This window comes from Gymnogyps californianus, chromosome 2 (genome assembly GCF_018139145.2).
Source record: "Gymnogyps californianus isolate 813 chromosome 2, ASM1813914v2, whole genome shotgun sequence".
Taxonomy (NCBI): Eukaryota; Metazoa; Chordata; class Aves; order Accipitriformes; family Cathartidae; genus Gymnogyps; species Gymnogyps californianus.
The window spans coordinates 161,700,317-161,718,474 of record NC_059472.1 but is presented as its reverse complement, the minus strand read 5'-3'; the positions used below and the strand labels follow the sequence as shown (position 1 = coordinate 161,718,474).

Genomic DNA, 18,158 nt, shown 5'->3' with positions numbered 1-18,158 from the left:
TTCACAGGCAAGGGACTATCCCAGCTGGAAGTTTGTGGTCAGTGCAGAGTATGAAGAAGTCTAATAATGTGGAGCAAGATGATCTTTTGCATTTGTTCTCAGTGCCAGAAAATGTTCCTGGGCACATTTAATTTATTAGTGTAGAAGTAGCCATAAAGTCCTGTCTCACCCAATACTGATACATCTCCATCACTGCAAATTTCTCAGCAGATCACAACTGGGCTTGAAGGAGGTTTATGGTAATGTGTCAGGTTTTCTTTTTAAATGAAATGGATATAGAGAACTATCACTGTCCCTTGTGGTAAAATCGCAATAGCAAAATAGCTAGGCATCTAACAGGCCTAGGTAAAAGTGGATTACTGTTTGACATTTCAAGAGCTCAGACAGCCAAAGCATAATGTGATGGTCAAAGAAGGCCTTCAGATGAGACTTGTATTTCTGTCTGACATGATGGGACTGTCACTGAGGGAAGCTACATCAAGAATCTGATGCTTTTAAAGGACATGAAGCGTTACACCGGGGGGTTTCAAGACCATGAAATTTTTTACAGGGTCATTAAGGGTTGCTTTACCCCAAAGGAATGAGGCCTCATTCATTAAGATTTCTTGTGCCAATAAACAAATGAAAATGGAATACTGATGACATATGATAGCGCTTTTCCAGCTATCTCCTTGTTTTCTTTTCAAATTATGCACAAATCTAACACTACCGAAGCCCCATTTTCATGTTTTTTGCTGTCTATCCCTAGAGAAATGTACAACTCAAGAGTTGCAGTGAGACTTGCTGCCCTGAATCAAGTAATTATTTTTGCATTTAATGACAAACATGCTGTTATTCATGGGGGCCACTGAAGACATCCACTCTGTGAATAAAGGTTAATCTCCTTGGAGGGAAATATATTATTTGTATTGCATCTGATGATTAATATAAATGAACTGGAATTTTAAAATATTGTGTGCCTTCTAATTGCAAATACTAGGTTAGATCTGCCTGCTGGAAATTAAAGCAAGTTTGAGGAGAAGGTATTACAAGCCCAAGTTACAACATTTTAGGTTTTAGTTTTTTAATTTTCAAACCACAGTAGAGGTCTGCGTTCTCAAGGTTTGTATATTGTGCTTCTACCACCAAGCAGGTACTCTCCTTGAGGCCCACCAGTTCCACTTCTTGCACAATGGAAGGAAGAGGGGATAAGATGCAACTATATAAAGCTAGGAAAGAACAGTGTTTTGCAAGGAAATGTGTATCCACAGGAGATTCAAAGAGAAGTTCAGGTTGTCCCAAGTCTTGCATGAGCACTGCCTTCCCTCCGCTCTCTCTGCACCCCCATGTTCGTGTCCTGGATGCTGTTGTTCACCTTATCTGCTCTTTCAGCAGCTCCCAGCATTCTGGAAATGTGCGCTTGTGTTTTGGTTACATCAGCTGAGAAGGCTACTAGACAAACAGGCAAGAATAGGCATGTCAGTAACAGTCATCATCAGGACACACAAAATCTGCAAAGCGGCGAGCGGAGTGCGCGTGGGGCGCCGTGGAGGAGGAGGACGCATCAGAAATATGCAGGAACCATAATGAGAGCTGAGGGAATACTGGAGATGGGGACTGGAGAGTCAGAGGGTCCGGAAGAAGGCAGGGAGCCCAAGGGATCATTAGCGCGAAGTGGAAGTGTCATTCGAGTCTGTCTCATCAACTTGCACACTTATATAAGGGAGGCGAATTTTCTTTCTCCAGTCACATGCAGCTTTGCAGCAAAGCAGCCCAGAATACATGAGTAAGCACATTTGGGGACACAAGCAAAATAGAGTCAAAACAACTGTCAGCATGTTACCATCCTTTTTGTTTCTACTGATGCATGCTTATGGCTGGCAGCAGGTACATTTAGTGTGATACTGGAGAATTCAAACCTCAGAGGAAAGTAGCTAAACCCTAGCACATTTCCCAGCTTCTCCCTTCATATTTTTCATGCCAACTACCTGCATAGTGCGTGTGTCCGAAAGCAATTTTTGCTATTTGTATTGCCCATTATCCATCCTTGCTTGAGCAGTGTCTGGGAAGCAGAGCAGTCAGGTAGCTGATGCTTTTGAGCAAACATCTGTCTATATCTACTTAAGTATTAAACATCCTCAAGAGTAATGAAAGGTCCACCAGAAACAGATAGCATCATGTGATGAATCAAAAAGATAAATCCTGACACCAACCATCAATCAGTCCAGTTACCTCCGATGACTCCTAGCAGAGACGGAAAGCTTGCATCCTCGTATGGGTTACTTTAAAGACAAACCTTTTGCCTAAGACTCCAGGCTTTAAAAATTGTGTGATTTATCAGTGCCTACATAAATAACTATCATTTATTTTATTGAGTAGATATATCCCACCCTCATGTATAACACCAGATGCTAGTGCTAAAAAGTCTGGGGAAATTAACCTCAGGATGTTTATGATGGACCATCAAAGACCGCTGGGTTTCAAAAATGTCATTGAATGGTAGATTAAGTAGAGTCCATTCAAAGCTGGGAGGTATAGGGCTGCTTTGCCCAAGAGATGTGAGGGAAATGCACCTGAGAACAGATGGGAGGAGAAACTACTTTCACAATGTACTCCTAAAAAGTAATCTGCTTCCTTCTGTCACTCCAGATTTATGAGTTTCTGTATCCTGCCACAGGCTCAGTTGTTTCTCCTGAAGAGTTGAATCTTGGCACTCGGTGACTAAATCTGAGCACACATCTTCTATTAGGGGACAAGTGTGTTCAGTTCCTGTTTTCAAGGTACTATATGGTGTCCATGTTGAATATATACTAAAATCTGCCAATTTTTTCCCCGCAACATTCATCCACAGAAAGGTAGATCTTTTTAAACACAAACAGCCAAAATCCTAATAAAAGTTGGCATACAGAAGAGGAGGGAGCTTTTGCTTCTGATGCAGCTCAAAGGAGGCCAAAACCAAAAACTGGACGAAGGCTCTTTTTTCATCTGTGAAATAAGGAATTCCTGAAAGCAATAATCCAAACCAGATTCATTGGTGGGCTGTGACAGATTTTGGCATTTGGTGGAGATTTTCATTGGTAGAATTATAAGTATTGCTTCTTGATCTATAAAAGAGTCACTGGGATTTATCAGAGAGGAATAAAATCTGACAATAATGCTAGTGCTTTTCCGTAGGTATGTATGTATGGGAATATGAAACTATCTCCCATTAACCTTCATGGGTGTCAGACAACTTAGAAATATGGAGGAAGAAGAATGCTAATATATTAGTTCAATCAACCTGCCTCTTGGAAACCATCCTTACGCCTTTTGTTCTAATTGTATTTCCAAGTCAGAGGTATTTCTCTAAAAATATTACTTAAGCATTGACTCCATTATATGAACTGCTGACAAGATGAAATCTTTTTAATAAGATCCACCATATATATATGTACATATATATATTTTATTTGTGAAGATGATACTAGTGGATTGTTTGTTGAGACTTGGTTGTAGTCCAGGGATTGAAGAGGAGCTGAGTTTTCGAAATAAAAACTGCAGCCCTGTTAATATAGTAGGCATCAGTAGGGTAAAATACTGCCCATTTTTTGTACTACATCTGTCCTTGGTTAACAGTGTAAGTAGGGTTTTGTCAGTGGTTAAGTTCTTGCTAATAGCTGGGTAGTTATTAAAAATCTAGAAGACACTGTGTCAAATTTAATTGGACAAGAGTGTGCAAAGGTAGGTACAACTAAATGTGTCTCTTTTTATTAATGTCACTGTGCGAGTTGCCTGGATGTCATTGAAAGGGTAATGACAACAGAATTCTTTCTGGTGTATGTTGAGGGAAGGGCAAGGTTTTAATGTTAAAATAGACCAGGTGGTACAAATTTAATACATTATTCATTACTCCTAAATATCTTATACTTTTGTTTAAAAAAAAATCAGTTAAAAATATTATTTTTCCCCACCAAAACTAAGCAGCGAGCAGTTCATTCTAACAGTTGCCTTTAGAAATAGCTTGTTAAAAGGGATATGTGAAACAATCGGCTAGTCGTGACAGCCTTTAACCTTCTTAAGAGGGGTATGATATTTAAAAGAGACTGGAATTTATCTTTTCCATGTGCAGTGCATATTCCTATCAGCATTTCTCCACCTAACACGTGCGTGGCAACATGGTCTGTGGCTTCCCAAGGAAATATGCTGAAGAATACATTTGGAAACTAGATGTAGTACACAGGATTAGATACTGATTCCCCGCATTTTGGGGTCTTATTGAACAGTAAGAAGTTCCTGCGGTTAAAAAGGTCCTGCCTTTGGTCTTCTGCTACCATCCCACATTTCCTCCTGTTCCTAAAAGTCAGCTTGGCTGGCTCTTACTCTGTTAAACTCCTCTAAATCCAATAAATTCACTGGCCCACTTTTGCTGAGGAGAATCGCCAACAGATACGGAACTACTCCATTGATTTTGTATTACTGCAAACAGTGCAAAGGAAAGGAGAATCACGCCTGTTGTTTTTTCATCCCTTTTAACATTTTTATTTCTTTGCTGCTATTTAAGTCTCTCTTGTTCTATTTCCCTGTCTCTAGATTTCATGTGTTATCTTTTCTTCTTCCCGTTTTGTTTGGGTCATCCTTAGCCAGACTCTTGTTTAAATTAGTTCTCATTGAATACGACTCAAATCTGCCCTTCCTTTATTTTTCTTCTACCTAAAATGTTTTTTCTTTCTTTTTGGTCAGCTCTGGCCTTGATTATAGTAATTCCCTCTTTGACATTGCCACATATCTCTGCTGTAGCCTTCCTAGTCTCATGCTTTGAGCAAATCTCCTCCTTTTTCAACATTGCTTTGGCTTTCTGCCTTTCATGACATCTTCTGCAAGCTCCATCTCATCGTGTATCTTGACTTCACCCTTCCCAACGCACAAGCAAATTCCAAGTCTCTGTCCTGAAGCCATTTGAAATTGCTGTAATTATTTCAATGCAAAAGTGGTTTTATTTTTTGACCAAGCCAATTTTTGTACAGAAGCTCTGCCTTCTGTGGGTCATAGTCATATTTTCTTGCGAAAAGAGTACATGCTGACTGATCTTAGGGTTTGGATTGAAGTATACTTGATATTTTCCATGCTGAATTTTCATGGAGATGAAAAGAGGCACTTACATTTGTCTTTGGGGATGGACGTTTTTCAAGCAGCTCTACTCTCAGTTTGTCCCTCTTCCCCTCTGTTTGCTGCCTTCTCCCCACCACCAGTTCCCTTCTGTCTTGCCCCCCTCATGTATACTCATTTGTTGCAACCGCACAACTAAGAGCACTCTCATGCTCATTGTGCTACAAACTCCTTTGTATGGGTGTTTCTTCCAGGAGGACTTCCATGTCCCTTCTCCTCTCCAGCAATTCTCTTGTCTCCCACATTTAGATGTCATGCCATCCCATTTCTGGGAGGCTCAGCAAGGGCAAAACGCCTACTGAAGTCTCTCTGCTTGAAGACACAGGCAGGTGGCTGCACCTATAAACTGGCTAGGGCATGAACTCAAATATTATGAGTGTCCCTCCTCTGTCTTGGTTAGCACATTCCCTGGCCACCCTGTCCCAGCTGGTGCCTGGGCATTTAGGGGACAGCCCTGGCTGGGGACAGCAGCCACGAAGCAATCCCGCCTGGGGGAAAAGCGGGCAAGGGAGGTCAGCTGCTTACCCTCAGGGATGGAGAACAGGCCTTGACTTGTCTTTGTTTACTACTGCAGATGCAATTTTTACATCATAGAACAGACTAGCTGCCTAGCTCTCGGTTCTTTTCTTCTCTCTAGCAGACTGGTAGTGAGCATAAACTCATAAAAATGCTTTTATGGACAACTTACACCACCGACTTTCTCCTTTGCTTGCCCAATTTAAAGAAGATGTTGAGCAACCCCAGTTACTGGGATTTCAGCCAGGCACACAGAATACAATTACTAAATAAAATAGTTTTCAGATTTCCACATCAGCAAAATACATTTGTATTTCCTGATATAAGAAGGTAGTCAAAGCTGAGGTCATCAGGCCTGGAAAGAAGAGTTTGCTTTGATCATGCAGTTGAGCACAGACTTGATTTGAAGGATGCTGGTAGCCAGTCCTCCACAAAGTGCTTTTCATATGTTTTTTAGTAATGCTTCTCTGCAAAACACAGCTCAGAGCCAGCTTTATCCTGTAGACATACACTGCGGGAAGAAAGGACATCCACCTCCTTCCCTTCCTTGCAAAAGAGCAAGGATATCTCCCTGGGGCTTTAGGAAGCACTAAGAAACCTGCAGAAGTAGCCACAGCTAAGCCAGAGACCAAAGGGGACGGGCTGCTGACTGAGGGCACCATGGGAGCCAGGAGCAGATGATGGCAGAGGAAATGGGTCACTTTTTAGGACGGCAGCGAGGCGTGTGTGTCTGCACCTCCTGCCTTGCAAATACAGGGTGGCTCTCATTTTGGACATGTAACTGGCACCACTGCTGGTAAACCCTCCTGCCCTGTTTCTTTAATGAAAGATAGGGTTTTGTCCCGCTTTTGAGTCATCGGTCTTCTCCAGCAGAGATACGTGAAAGCTGCAAGCCCAGCCATATGCTGTGAAGGCAGGAGATTTCGTACTGTGCAAAATTACTAGTAGAAATCTATTTTGTGGCTTTCCTGAAAAAAGCCCTCCTGGCTGGCAGACAGCTCTGTCACTCTGTTCTGCCCTCCCAGGAATCTGCACTTGCAAAATGCAAAAAATCAGACCCTCATTACACCTGCCAAATTCACTAAATAGGTATCTTTTTCACATTTCACTTAATAGGAAAGTGTGATTCTGTGATGGAACCCAAATTATAATATCAAACCTGGGAAATGACTTAGAAAGTAACATTTTAAAGGAAATAGTGTTCCCCTCCCTGTTAAAAAAAAAAAAAAAAAAAAAGCAAAGCTAATATTAATTATTTCTTGACTCTGGTTTAATTTTCTAGTCTCTGGGCCTACCCTCGTATTGATTTTGCTTTGGTGTAATATATTGGCTGCAGGGAAGTCATTACTTATTGTGGCTATTATCACTGGTTTTCTTTGTTGTTCTGTTTCCAGAGTTTTTTTATCCTTTTGGTTCTCTGTGGCTTACCATTCCCCAGATGTTGTCTGCCATGAGTGAATGGGAATTACCTCTTTCTCTTGATCTCCAGTCCTGACTGCCCAGGGGACATGATGCCCTGTAGATGACTGAGTGCAAAACTTAGTGCAATCTTTGGTCACGGCTGGGTGTCCTACTCTCAGGGGAGGTGTGGGATCTGAATTTTAAAGGGATGACTCCAGTGATCCCACTCTGCCTTGACTGGGCAGCGTCCTCCATGTGAGCCCAGCCATGCAGGGTTAGGGCTGGTGTGGTCTCCAGGTAAAAACCACAGAGCTTAAACTTCCAAAATTAGTTTTTCTTTTCTTGTGTCTAGTCATTGTACAATAATTGGTAGAATAGCTGATGAGGTGGTGTTTGCGTACAAGTAGTGAAAATATTCCAGGGATGATACGGGTGTTTCTCACCTATCATCATTCCTTGCGGGGAGCAGCAATAGCAAAGACTCTCAAGTGTGTACAGTCAGTCCAAGCCTGTGCAGTCTGTCTTGCTCTCTAATTTTCTTGATATCCTCGTCACCATGACAGCTAAACACTTTTGTTGACTTAGCAAAAAGGTAATTGTCTCTTGGTTTGTAATCAATAAACTTTCCATAGTTTCCCTGATGCTTTTCGGGTATGTTGAGCCTTTAACATCACAAACACAGCTGTCTTGCTCGGAGAGGTTTGCAACTGGACTTGTCTGATAGCACATTTTGTCTGTCTAGACAGTGGTTTGAGAAGTCCACAGCAGCTCTGATGGAGCTCTTGCTATGCTGGTGAATTAGTTTTGTTTTGATATCTGATGAAAAACCTGTGGGACATGTTTGTTTTTATGCTGTGGATTTAGTAGGGGAAAGAATTTACCTGCCTCCACTCACCATCCCACCCTCCTCTCACATATAGGACTAAGATTTTCAGATCAGGAAGCACTTGGTTTCCAGAGACTCGTCTTCTGATACTTCTAAGGGACTTACTTTCAAAAAACACTGAAAGTTATCAGCTAAAAAAAAATCTAAATTCAATTCAGTAGTTCTTGACCAGCACTTGGAGTGGTCCAGTTTGTGCGGATGTTTATACCCATGTAGGTGGATAACAAATGAAAAAGACTTGGCAACGTGAGAGATCCACCAGGTTGTGGTAAGAAGTGTCATGGGTTGTCTCAGATCTGTGTTTCAGAGTGACAAAGACGTAGGCCCCTCGCTCTGCCTGCTTTCGGGGTACTGCAGAGGCTGGGGGTGAGGAGAGGCAGAGGCTAGTGGCTGGTCGTTGCAAGATGGGAGCTGGGGAAACGCCAACCTCCCCCTCCCAGTTCAGCCTCCCTCTCTGAAGAGGCATTTTCATCACGTGGTCCAGTGTGTCAGACTGGCAGCAAGACCAATGTTGACGTGGTGCCCTTTGCCTGCCTCCCCCTCTCAATAAGATATACCCATGCCAGGTCTGACATACCCCGATGCTAGTGCAGCTTTGTAGCTCCAATGAAAGCAGGGAAGGATGAACGGCAGCTTAAAATGACCTCAAAAAATTCTTATGTGACACAAAGGTGCTGTGAAGTGTAATTAATGGGCTTAATCTATCCTTCCGTTACTCAAGGAGATTTACTCCTATGTAAAGTGGTGAGAACAGCATCGAGGAATCTGCCCCACTAATTACACATACTCCTTTAAACTCTGAAGCGAGAAATAGGGTGACCGTTCCCCCCACATAATGCGCACACCATCAAACATGGGTGAGCACAACTGCCATCCAGTGTCACTTCTCTGCCTTGTACTGCTTAAAGACAGCCGGCTTCACAAGAGACCACTTAAACTGCAGGGAAACACAATGTCAATACCCAAAGTGGAGAACAGTCAGCAAAACTCGTAGCCTTATGGTAAATACCACAAACACATTTAATGGGATGGGGGCAGGACATTCATCTCACCCCTTTTCTAGAGTCTACGGTGCAGATAGCTACTGCTGTATCAGCCACCCTACCTATTCTTCACAGTCAACAGAGAGAAAAGGCACTTTTACGCCTTCATTTCATCTCACCTGTGCAGCCATCAGTTTTAGGATGGGACACACCGGGCTCAAGCTCCTCTGACCATATGGATTGGATCTAGCCTGTCTATAAAGAGAACCCTAGATGCCTTCGACTCCCCTAAAGGGAGTGTGAGTGCCAGCCGTGCCCCAAGGCTGTGCTTCTCAAGCACGCTGTCTGCGAGCGCTGTTCTGCACAGGCAGGGGAAATGCACGTGGTAGCTGTGAAGCTAGGGGAAAAATCAGGCCTTGTTCTCTTCTTTCTTAGGGAAAATGGAAATCATTCACATGAAATCACTGAAGTTATAGCCACTTTTGTATTTGTATATGTGTATATTACTTCCATTTTTTCTTTCCTGTGGAGAACATCCGCTCTCATTACAATCATAAAGTAATTTAGGAAGTTTACATGGGAACTAGGCTGAAATTGGTGCATTGTTTTTATTAAATTTCATTTTCTTATATTTAAACAGACAAACCAGTTATTTCACCAAACAGATTAACATGGAGTAGATAAGAAAAATTCCTCTTGCAACAAACTGGTACTGTAGTGCCCCACAAACCTCTCATCTACAACTGCTAGCCTGACTTGTAGGATCAAACACAGTCCACTTGGGAAGTTGTATGGCTGCAAGGCAGGAAATCCATATCCCCATTTCCATGTGTTTTCCTAGCTGATCTCGGGCAAGAAACACGAAGGAGATCAACCCTGCTCCAACCTGTGTTCTCTCCCACCTGCCCCTGGCCACAAGGACCTCATGCCATACTTGTGGTACTATGATCATTTTGACAGCGAGAAACTAAGATATCACAAGAATGGGATTATGACATTGACTACAGGATAAAGAGAAACGGGGCTGGGAGGATATAAGCCTCTTATCCCAGCACAAATAGCTGAAATAATAGAAAAGGGAATATAGAAAATAACTGATCATGTAAATTGCTTTTTGCAGGAGTACTCTCTCTTGGTAAACTTTGCCGTGGAATGAAAATGTACAAAGGATTGGAAAATACACTTCTAAGGAAAGAAATAATCCTCCAGTAGCAGAGAGATGGACTAGATGACCTATTACTGCAGGTCTCTGTCTTAAACTCAGATCTCACACTTCTTTGATGCAGTGAAAGCCCCTTTATGAGCAGTTTTTCTTTGCAGCTTCATGGATTTTGCTACAGTAAACAAAATAAAATAATTGGTACATATTGTATAAGGCTTGCTAGAAGTCATCAAGGTCTCCAAAGAGAAAACTGCATCTTTCCCATGTGTGCTAGCCAAAGAACAGTGCAGATGTCCATTGCCATCGGAAAACAAACAGGAAGGAAGAAAATCAGTTTCTTCCACTGATCAGAGAGTGCCTGAGGAGCTTCTTGCTGGTCTGTATCTAACAGGCACTGGCGGAGAAGTGGGTTTGAATAGGTTGAGGTGTATGGGTCCTCTTCTATCCACAAAAAAAGTATTAGATGAGTAGTTGATGACCCTCGCAGGAGGTACCTGGGGTACCTCACCATGCTGTGCTGTCTGGGCTTTTCTGTGCAGCTGAGTGACAGCAGTGACAATGTGCTGCCACAGGGATACCATTTGTTTTAACTGCTTTCTTTTTTGCATGACAGAATTCACTGATGGGGCATGTTTTCTGCTCTGGACCCTGTTGTTATAGAAAAACCTGTTTGGCTGGCTCCTAGGAGATTCCTCTTCTACAGGGAAGCACCCTCAGGTGATGTTGGTCCCTTGTAGCTGCCCTCAGCTGTCCTTCCTATCCTCCACCTCCTGCAGATGAGAGAATGGTACACATCTGCAGTTGTTTGAAGGATCCTGTGGGTTTACAAGCAAGCAAGTGCTCATGAGAGCAGCTCCTGAACTGCTCTGCTCTATGAACCTCCCCCTTGCAAGGGTGATCCCATCTTTGATTCCAGCCTACTAGGATTTGTCCTGTGTGGTCTGGGCAGATGACAATGTCTGGCCTTAGTTGCTGCTCAGTGTGAAAGTTCATTTGAACTTCATGCACAGGAAAGGATCAGGGGTTTGAAAATCAAACTCACTTGTTTTGTTGGCAGTGTGTGTGTGGTCAAGACAGATCCCACTACAGGAGAAGCCATGTGGGTGAGCTCATATGAGATCCTCTGCAATCAAACAAGTAGCTGAGGACCTCACTTTGGAGACGGCTTAACCCTGCTGTTGAACTTGTGCAGGTGCAACATCATTCCTGCTCCTAGCTAAATGAAATACAACATTCTTTTCAATCTGCTAAGAAACGGCCTTAGACTTTCCAGTGGGTTTTCAGCCCATATTCAGCACAGTGCTGAGCAAGGTGCCAAATGCCCTCCGTCTGGGTGACACCAGTGAGAGTGCAGGGCAGTGAATGCATTGCTGAATCAATTCACAGGAGCGCAGGAGGATTGCAGGGCTGCACACTGTTTGACTGAATGACAGGCGGAAGGTTAAATACATGAAGATTTATATCCCTCCATTTTTGCCAAATCAAGGTAAATACAAGAATGGAAGGGAAATGGGGGAGTAGTCACACTCTTTTGCTCCAAAAGTATTTTAACTTCAGCGACAGAGTTTGCAGACATATTTTCGAAAAGGGTTTGATGAGAAGGTGTCATCTGAAATGAAACTGTCTGGTTTTGTCCTGTGTTGGAGAAAACAAAAGGAGGACATGGAGCTGAGGCATTCAGACTGCAGCCCACCATGGCAGCCTATGTGGCTCCCAGCCTCCACCAGCAGCCTCTGCCTAGGGCTCCTGGGGGAGGAGAGGTCCTTCCAGCAGCCTGCTTTCTCCCCATGGCTGCAGAGCCAGGAATTAGCTTCATGGCTTCATGCCTTTGTGCTCTTCACTTGCTGTGGCCACAGAATTGGTGCAGCACTTTGCACAATGCCAGGCTTGCTACCTGTGTGCTGCAGCTCTGCTCAGGATGGGGCTGAAACATCCTGAGCTCTCCTCTCACCTGGTGAAGCTTGCCTGGTTATAAAGGTGGGCCACCACTGGCCTGGAGCATGGAGTAGCAGACTAACACCAAGAAGGACTTTCTGGACACCTGGCTGGGTTTCACAAGTCATGGATGATGTTCTTAGTCATATGATTTAGTTTTAGGTAGTCCTGTGAGGATCAGGGAGTTGGACTCGATGATCCTTATGGGTCCCTTCCAACTTGAGATACTCTATGATACTATGATTCTATGTTAGTTATTTGGCCTGCACTGGTAAGTGCCCTAACTTTAATCTAGCTGTGAGATACTGAACCCAAGCCAGCTTAGGCTTCAATAGGCACCGCCAGAGATAGTTCAGCTCTTCAGCATCTCCTGGGATGCCAGACTGTCTCCATCGTCTACAGACATCCTAGGAAAACTCCTCCAGCTTAAGCACCTCAGGGAGGCACCTGACATTAAGCTGGATGAATCCGATCGTTTGTGCCTTATGATGACATAACCAGAGTCACTAGCTTTGGCAAGGCATTAAAAGTGAGAAAGCCTATGAAAGCATGCTGTATTGTCATTAGGGTAAATGCTTCACATCATTATGCTAAAGGAGTTGGGGTTTCTTTGAGTGTATCTGTTGTTTAATTCCTAACCTCAAAGACCAAAAAAGCGACCTGCTTTCACAGTCTGGCTGCTCAGTGTGACTGGAAAGCAGATTTCTTTTTAAGGGGATCCATATGGACGTACAAATCTGCCATTGCTTTTGAAAACTAAATTAGTCTTTAGTTTGCTTTTACTTAAACTGAAAGCATTGCGTTAGCAACCAGGAGGACTGGATATTATTAGTAACCTTTTACAGGAGATGTGGTGTGTCATGGGTTGAGCATATATTTTTCTGGAAAATGCAGTGTACAGTGAAATGGGGGGAATAAGTAAACATAAAGTGCTTATACAGCAGTTCACTCTATTTGAATGCCCAGCAATACAACTCTGAGGTTACCTGCTCATAAAGGAAGGGGGGAATGATATTTGAGATTTATTTTTGGCTAAAAGCATGAAGTGCAAATAGCTCTTTGTGCAAAATGTCAGCTGCATTTCTGGGAAGCAAACAACATTGCCTTAATAATCCATGGTAAATAACAACACTAAGAATGTTACCACCTATTATATACACCTGCAGGGGTATCTGGCTAAACTTACGTAACTGTAGTTTGACATCTGAAATAAATATGGAAAATTAAAACAAGGCATTTCAAACAAGTTGTTCTGTGAACAGAAGAATTAGTGAAGTATAGGATGAAATTCAGCTTCAGATAACAAAATTTGGGTGCCTATATGGAGATATTCATTTACGGAAAAGATGTCTGAGCTACCACTACAGTCTGCCGAGATCTAGGGCTTGACTCAGTTTTGTCTAGCAACACTGGGGATGCTGTAAAGTATCCATCCTGGCCTCCAACTGGACACAGATCTCCCATAATAGTGCATCCTATTGGCCAGTTGCCTCAGGATGACTTGGGCATGCTAGGGCCAGTTGGCTCTAGATGACTACACATTGGCAGATGCATGCAGCCCTAACATGGTCACCTGTATTTGGTCAGGCTCCGTTGTCTACATGATGAATTTCTTTTGATTGAAATCGAGCTTAGATGCCCCATTAGACCCTCAAGCTTTGGTGTCTGAGTGTGGAGGCAGTTGCCATCCTTGAAGAGTGATTCAGTTGCCTGCTGCAACACCCTGTCATGTGCCGGTTGGATGATAGCTGGAGCTTTAGGAGGACACACATCTCCTGTAGGTCTGGTGCAGATATCTCAGATAACCTCAAACAACAGTAGACACCTCTGTTAAGGTAACTGAATTGAAGCTATAAAGTCCAGAAGATATTTATTCTGGATTTCTTTATCCTCTCCCTTCCTTCAGCTCCTTCCCATGTCCCTAGGTTGCCACTGGGAAGGAGACACATGCTGTGGCTTGTTCCAGGCTCTGTCTGCACTGGTGACCTGGGCAGTGTCTCTTCTCTATACATGTGCTTATTTTCAGGACACTTGCAGCAATGTGGTTATCTCTGAGACCCCATCCTTCTATCAAACTTGGTTGAAAATGGCTAAAGTGATTCCACCAGTGAATCCGTCACTGATGGGCTCCCATCTGCCTGGCAGTATATCCAGTACTTTGGTTTTCAACTACCTATCAGACAACATCACTTGCGATACTTCTGAGTGGGATATGAAATGAAAGATTGATTCATACCAGACCGCCACAATGATTAAGAGGAGACCCACACAAGCTGTCAGTGACACTCCAGTATGACGGACCAGCTAAGAAACAATTAGCTTTAATCTCACTGTACTTTAGAGCAGAGTAGTTCTCAGTGCAGCAATAGTTCATTCAGTAGTTCATAATGGACATGGGCATCTGCTGTGCTACCAACCGCTTTCATTTATAATCACGGTGATTGCAAAGAGTACTTTACAAAACAGTACTGACAAGATACTTCAAATGCAGTGTCACCAGAGTGATTAAGACCAGGTTTTCAAAATTCCAGCTCATATATTCCGAATATTTGAAATGAGAGGGAACAGGGTGGGGGGATGATAGCAAAAACTTGTGGCTCTTTGGTAAGGCCCAGTTAAATATAAGTACTTTTTATACTGTTTATTTTGGTCTAGCAGACTATCAATTTAAAATACTAAAAGACAGAAGCCAGGGGACTTACAAGTATTTCTAGTAGCATTAAGAGATCACAGAGAAAATATATTCGCAAAGTCCATTGTATTGCTAAAAAGGCAGAAGTGCTGCAGCACTGATCTCTCCCTTGCAGTGCCACAGAGCTGGCACCCACCCACCTTGTACAGGCAGCAGAGGAGCTGATACCAGGCAGTTTGGTCCTAGTTTATTTTGTGTAAATATATCTTAGCTGATATTGGTTTGAGTCACCTTTGCCCCATTCCCGTCATCCCAGGCATCTACCTCCAGTGTGAGCTTCTTGCCCTTGTCAATCCAGCACAAAAGCTGCAACTCATTCCTTCCCAGACCATGAGCAGGTGTAATGTCCCACACACAGCAACTGGTGATCAGCCTGCAAGATGTATTACTGGGAATAGCCTTCTAGAAGAAGCTGATTTTATTTATTGAATATAATTGTATTTATGGGGGGGGGGGGGCGGGCAGCAAAGAATGTAAAAAGAGATTTAAATAATCAAATATGTCACCCAAATGTGTAGTTGTGTCTAATCTTGCCGTGCACTAGGAGCAAAGGTAGACAGTTCTGAAGTTGCAGGAACAAGAGGAAGCCAACTTACAGTCTCCAGTTCAGTCTGGATCTTCTCATACACCTGTGAAAATCTTCAGATAGTTTTTTCCTGACTAGGAGCAGCTTTTCCAGAACTAAGCCAGCTTTGGGGGTGAGCCCTGCTCAGATTTGGCCACATTGATCCTGGTTGTGATGGCTTGTTTTTGCCTGGAGGAAAAAGGTTTTGAAACTATATGACCTCTTAGGTGTTTATTCACAGTCACAATAGATTCTCTTCATGGCCCAGAGGATATATTCAAATAAAGATTATCTGTGAAAATACATACAAATGTTTAGAAATGTTTCCAAATGTACTGTTTGGTTTAAGTGCCATGCATATGTATATCATTGCCATAGAATCACAGAATCATAGAATGGTTTGGGTTGGAAGGGACCTTTGAAGGTCATCTAGTCCAACCCCCCTGCAGTGAGCAGGGACGTCTTCAACTAGACCAAGTTGCTCAGAGCCCCGTCCAACCTGACCTTGAATGTGTCCAGGGATGGGGCATCTGCCACCTCTCTGGGCAACCTGTTCCAGTGTTTCAGCACCCTCATTGTAAAAAATTTCTTCCTTATATCTAGTCTAAATCTACCCTCTTTCAGTTTAAAACCATTACTCCTTGTCCTATCACAACAGGCCCTACTAAAAAGTCTGCCTCCATCTTTCTTATAGGGCCCCTTCAAGTATTGAAAGGCTGCTATAAGGTCTCCCTGGAGCCTTCTCTTCTCCAGGCTGAACAAGCCCAACTGTCTCAGCCTTTCCTTATAGGAGAGGTGTTCCATCCCTCTGATCTTTTTTGTGGCCCTCCTCTGGACCCGCTCCAACAGATCCATGTCTTTCCTGTGCTGAGGACACCAGAGCTGGGCACAGTACTCCAGGTGGGGTCTCACCAGGGCGGAGTACAGGGGGAGAATCACCTCCCTCGACCTGCTGGCCACACTTATTTTGATGCAGCCCAGAATATGGTTGGCTTTCTGGGCTGCAAGCACACATTGTTAGCTCATCTACAGCTTTTCATCCACCAGTACCCCCAAGTCTTTCTGTGCATGTCTGCTCTCAATCCCTTCATCCCCCAGCCTGTACTGATACCAGAGGTTGCCCCAGCCCATGTGCAGGACCTTGCACTTGGCCTTGTTGAACCTCATGAGGTTCACATGGACCCACTTCTCGAGCTTTTCCAGGTCCCTATATATTATATACTATGAAATATAGATAACAATGTTCACACTGAGTAAAAACCAAAAAGGTCCTGAAAATGTTCTTCCTGTAGTCTTTTTCTACATGTAAGCAGTACCTTTCTGGATGTCAATTAGTGTTGCAATTAGTGATTTTGTCCAAGATGGAATACTGGCAATTACAGGAAATTCATTATACCACCACTTATGAGAATATCTACACTATGTAACTTCCAATGAAAACTTTATCCCATATTCTGTTTCTGAGCTTTACGTTTTATTTTCTATGTTTTGGGGTGTTGGAGGGGGAGAGGGAATGTCAAAGTGTGTTATTGTTCGTGCTATACTTCTGCACCTGAAACTAATGTGTTCAGAAATGTCTGCAGACCTCCTTTTCCTACTGAAACCACCTGTAATTAGAGGTAGTTCCACTAATGCTGGTGGTGTTATGGTGGCACAGATGAGATGAGACTCAGACCCTCCTGCTTCCAAGACCAAACATTTTTCTCCACATTTAAGGGTCATATTGATTTCCTTTTAACTTCATTTCAGGTGCTCAACCTGTTCCTTGCCTTGCTGCTAAGCTCTTTCAGCGCTGACAACCTCTCAGCACCAGATGAGGATGGGGAGATGAACAACCTGCAGCTTGCTTTTGCTCGGATCAACAGGGGTCTTCAGTACGTGAAACACACAACGTGGGATTTTTGCTGCAGTGTTCTCCGGCATCCCAAGACAACGGCTGAAAAGAAGGCAATGATGAAGCTTGCTGCCCAGAATACAGGTGCCCTTAACAATTGTGTGAACAGTCACACAACCGCTGAGCTTGGCAAAGACATGGAGAATCACAAAGAGAACCATGCTGAGGACGGAATGAATAAAAATGGGGAGAAACACCTAGGAATTACAGACAATGATGATTTTATGACCAATCCTGACCTGTCCATTTGCGTTCCTATTGCTGTGGGGGAGTCGGATATCGAGGAGGAAGACGAGGAGCAGAGCACCTTTACGGAAATGGAGCAGGTAGGCAACTAAAATGTTTGCTAGTTGCAGCTTATTAAGATGGCCTTTGTTCCCACCCTTGGTCTGGATCCATGGCTCATGATGCAAATGTCCTATGGCCTAATCCTGCCTTTGATATGTTGTTAACTTCAGAAGAAGTTACAGGTGCATATCGAAGAGCAAAATTCAGTCTCCAACAAGAGGCATTCCCTTTCTTTGTATTCTTTGTGCTTGTCTAGATTAATTCTTCTAACCAGAGCAATTAAACCCTTTCTCACACAGGAGACTGTTTTTTTTTTTTCTTTCAGCTGAATCATGGGAACGTTACAGAACAAATCTTAGGTCCTCTGACTACGACAGGGGATTTTCTCAGTATGCAAAAATGGGCAATGGCTTGGTTTGATTTGTGCAGCAAGAATCAAGGGCCAGGTAGTTCTCTTAAAAATGCAACAAGGCAGAGGCTGATATGACAAGGCACCAGAGAAAGAGATAAGACATGTAATCGTATGTATTCAGACAGGAAAAATAGTTATTTGCCTGTTCTTTGCTGTGACATGGCAGATTTTCATTTTCCCCAGAGCACCCAGTAGTAAAGGCTGAAAAATTCTGGGTGGTTCGAAGAGTTGGTGTAAAACGGAGAAGAAAAATCTTCACGGGAATGCTTTTCTTTCTCTCTTTCTCCTCCTCTCCCCTTC

At 43.2% G+C, this 18,158-nt stretch overlaps 1 protein-coding gene across 3 annotated transcripts in view; it reads left to right on the top strand.

Moving 5' to 3' along the window:
* Nucleotides 1-18,158, top strand: part of SCN5A (sodium voltage-gated channel alpha subunit 5) — a 175,662-nt gene that overhangs the window by 88,345 nt on the left and 69,159 nt on the right. For all 3 annotated transcript variants that reach the window (XM_050891806.1, XM_050891805.1, XM_050891807.1), the window contains exon 16: nt 17,014-17,484. In XM_050891806.1, coding sequence (XP_050747763.1) covers nt 17,014-17,484 — 471 coding nt within the window. The remainder of the gene's footprint in view (nt 1-17,013; nt 17,485-18,158) is intronic.